Source organism: Morone saxatilis, unplaced genomic scaffold, assembly GCF_004916995.1.
Source record: "Morone saxatilis isolate NCDOM2014 unplaced genomic scaffold, NCSU_SB_2.0 Contig3, whole genome shotgun sequence".
Lineage (NCBI taxonomy): Eukaryota > Metazoa > Chordata > Actinopteri > Moronidae > Morone > Morone saxatilis.
In genome coordinates, this window is record NW_023339873.1 from 4,800,761 (window position 1) to 4,804,333 (window position 3,573).

Sequence of the window (3,573 nt, forward strand, 5' to 3'; positions counted from 1 at the left end):
CTGCATTAACCAGCTGTTTCCAGAAACCGTACTGTGACTCAGCATCTTATCTCCATTACAAACCCGTCCACTCACCTGCAGCAGCTCATCCCGGGAGATTTTGTCATCTCTGTCCAGGTCATACAGACGGAAAGCAACTGGGGAGGGAGAAAATAAATAAATACAGTAAAGCACACTTTATGAAATCCTTTAAATGTTCACCGGCTCCACCCAGACACGCCCGTGTGACCGAGCTCCACACTCACAGAGCAGCTTGTTTGTCCTGCTGTTGAGCGGCTCGCTGACAGCGGCGTTCTTGTTCTTCTCGTTGTCCTCGATGGGTCTGAAGTGAGCCAAAGTCCGCATGAAGCCCCTGAAGTTCACCTGGTCCTCTCTAAGAACCAGACAGAATGATACGGAGCAGAAAAAGAGCAAGATTTAACACAACTTTCTGGATAAGACACAAAAGGAACTAATCCTACGTGCCGGCTCAGATTCCCTTTACATTTATTAGCTGTGTGAATAACAAAGATAAAGTAATCGTAACCTAACGCCATTTGAGCGGCACAAACCCTCTATTCTCAACTTGTTCTGAAGCAAACAAGCCAAAAACCAGAGCAACAAGAACACATCTAAAACCATTAAAAGCCACGGCTAAAATTAAGACGCCTACACATCTGACTTTTTGGGATTTTAATGATACATCTGAAAACATCTGGTTTTCAGCTCTCAGGCTGATAAAGCAGCCAAACAGCTGCCAGATATACATAAAGAACCTGCGGTGGTCAAAAACCCACGTTGATTTTTATTTTTTTATTTTTTTGTTTTTCAAAACGCAGAATTGGCAGAAAAGACCGAGGCCTCTCGAGTCCGCAGCCGAGCAGCCACAAGGGAAAAGCCGGATGGCCTCGTTCAGCTTTGTGGTGGTTGTGACTCAAAGCTAAAACAGGGACAACTCACCCCTCAGGAAAGAAGGCGTTGATGATTCGGTCGCCCAGCGGATTGATGGCCAACTCTGGGATCCTCTGGAAATCTTCTCGACTGCAGACGGGAAAATACCAACACGTTTTAAACTAATTTAAATCAAAAGAGATGTTCATTTAAAACCGTACAACAATTTACCAGAGATCTTAAGATCGTGATCACCTGTAAAAACTCCATTATTCTTTTAAAAACTAGACTTTATTTGACGGCAGATATGAAAACAGGATGGCAAATGCATATTTTTAATAGTTTGGGCTGTGGAAATACATTAAATCTATTGAATTCAGGAATCAGTTAGTGAAAACGTTCCTCGGTCAGCTGAGACGTAGGTAAAATCTCACTGTTGTGGCAACTAATGAACGATAAGAAAGTCACCTTGGGGAGAAATGTACCCGACTACACCGGAGCGAGAACAAGCAGAACCAAGAACTTGTGTATGTGTCAACACAACGTCTTTCGAAAGATCGGTTGTTGGGTTTTTTTTACCCTTGAAAAGACCGATGGGCAAGTGCCAAACCAAAGTTTTCAGCTGCCTTAATGATTACATACGTCTTCACCTATTGCTTGTTCTGCACAGATGGAGGATAGAGCTAGAAGTTAATCACAAACCTTAGAAATGTCACACCGAGGTCCCAACTGAGAGGATTTTAATGGTAAAACAGTGTCAGTAATCTATTAAATGTATATTAGTGTAGTACATTTATGGAATAAAAGTAGTTTTAAAGAAGAAAGTGCTGTAACATTAGTACAATCTATTAAAAAACACCCATTTCAAGTCGATTTAAAAACCCTTTTTTCTCCATATTTCTAGTTAATCTGTAGTTGTTACAGGATGTGTTGAAGGAGCATCACAGTTCTTAATGAAAAAAAGAATAATATTCATTTAATAACAATTTTAAAGTGAGGAAATTATGTCTTAACGCCTTTATAACAAGTATTTAAGTCACTTCTATCCTTTATTATAGAAAATATAGTGGCCAATCTTTGACTGGTTACCTTGAAAAAAAGAATAATAATTTCATTTAATAAACAATTTTAAAGGTGAGGAAATGATTGTTTTAACGGCGTTTATAACCAAGTTTATTTAAGTCATTTCTATCCTTTATTATAGAATATAAGTGGGCCAATCTTTGACTGGTTACCTGAAAAAAAGAATAATATTCATTTAATAACAATTTTAAAGTGAGGAAATGATGTTTTAACGCCTTTATAACAAGTATTTAAGTCATTCTATCCTTTATTATAGAAAATATAGTGCCAATCTTTGACTGGTTACCTGCCAAAACCAAACTAATCAGCCCACAGCATCTCGTTGGTGATTAAATGTGTGTATTTTCACAATGATGGGCGATGCTGCTGCTTACCTGAGTGTGCCGTTTTCACCTTTATCCAGACTGGTGAATCGGCTGTACAGGCGAGTGATCTGACTGTGGGAGACTGTGGGGGAACACACAGATTTTACCACCAGAAAACCAGAAAGAAAACCAGAAAAATAACAAGTATGCAGCCGGAAAATGATTGTGCTTTCATGACACTGCCAGAAAAAAAATGGACAATATCATCCCCAAAGGTCGTGAGTGTACTGTTACACAGTTAATAGCTATTGCGTGATGTGGAGGTTATATTGTAGGACATGATCTAACAAAGTGCGGTGAATGACAGCTCCTGTCTTCATGTTAATCACAGGAATTACACAGAGACTTACAGCCAGTCTCCTTCTTAATTTCTTCGATTTCCTCCTCTCGGAGTAACGTGGACGCCCTGGAGCCCATGGTGAAATGTTTTAAAACAAAAAAAAAAAAAAAAGGGTGTCGAAAAGGAGCAGACTTCCTCACTCAGGCAGGTCTTGAGCAATAAAACCAGCTGAGACACAAACAGAGAGAGAGAGAAGTCTCGATCGGGGAGCTGTTAAAAGTTAGCAAAACGAGCTACGGAGCGAAGCGGCTTCAAACTCGTATGTAGAGGCGAAAGAGCCGTTGGAGCGTTGTTGGAAAAGCCGTTTCTGGAGCCGTTTGAGCCGTTTTGGGCCGTTTAGCAGCCGTTAGAGTTGAATCCAAACCGCCGGTGTTCGGTCCCCCGGGGGTGTCGCTCGGTTGACTGTCTCCCAGCTACTGAAGCTTTAATGCGGTCGGTCGTGTTTTCATATTACCGATCCGAGTTCCGCTCAGTTTGGCTTCCTGTTTTATGAGGAGGGCAGGTACTCTCCGCTGGGACGGCCTCTACGGGGTGTGGGAGTCGGTGCCTGCTTACAATTTGAATTGAATTCGTTATATGAATAGTTAAATAGCTGTATTCACGTTGTTTTTTTGTTTTTTTTTAAATGCCACGGTATCTGCTCTGTTAAATGAATAAAGGTGATATTTACAGTGCATTAGAGAATTAACCAGCGGTCTTTTTAAAGTCCGTAAGGCGCCTACAGTCAGCTGCGGAGTGGGGCACCATCCTGCTCGGGGACGAACTCAACCATTACACCGGGTCAGACGTTGAGCTCAATGCGAAATACATGCCTGTATATAATAATGCTAATAATAATAATACTAATAATACTAATACTACTACTACTACTACTAATAATAATAATACTAATAATAATAATAATACTAATAATAA

At 40.5% G+C, this 3,573-nt stretch overlaps 1 protein-coding gene across 1 annotated transcript in view; it reads right to left on the reverse strand.

Annotated features, from left to right (window-relative positions):
• Positions 1–2,920, reverse strand: part of chp1 (calcineurin-like EF-hand protein 1) — a 5,901-nt gene extending 2,981 nt beyond the window's left edge. The window contains exons 1-5 of the mRNA XM_035673514.1: positions 2,669–2,920; positions 2,328–2,400; positions 940–1,020; positions 246–373; positions 76–137 (exon numbers count right to left, since the gene is read on the reverse strand). Coding sequence (XP_035529407.1) covers positions 76–137; positions 246–373; positions 940–1,020; positions 2,328–2,400; positions 2,669–2,735 — 411 coding nt within the window. The 5' untranslated portion in view covers positions 2,736–2,920. The remainder of the gene's footprint in view (positions 1–75; positions 138–245; positions 374–939; positions 1,021–2,327; positions 2,401–2,668) is intronic.
• Between the last annotated feature and the right edge of the window lie 653 nt (positions 2,921–3,573).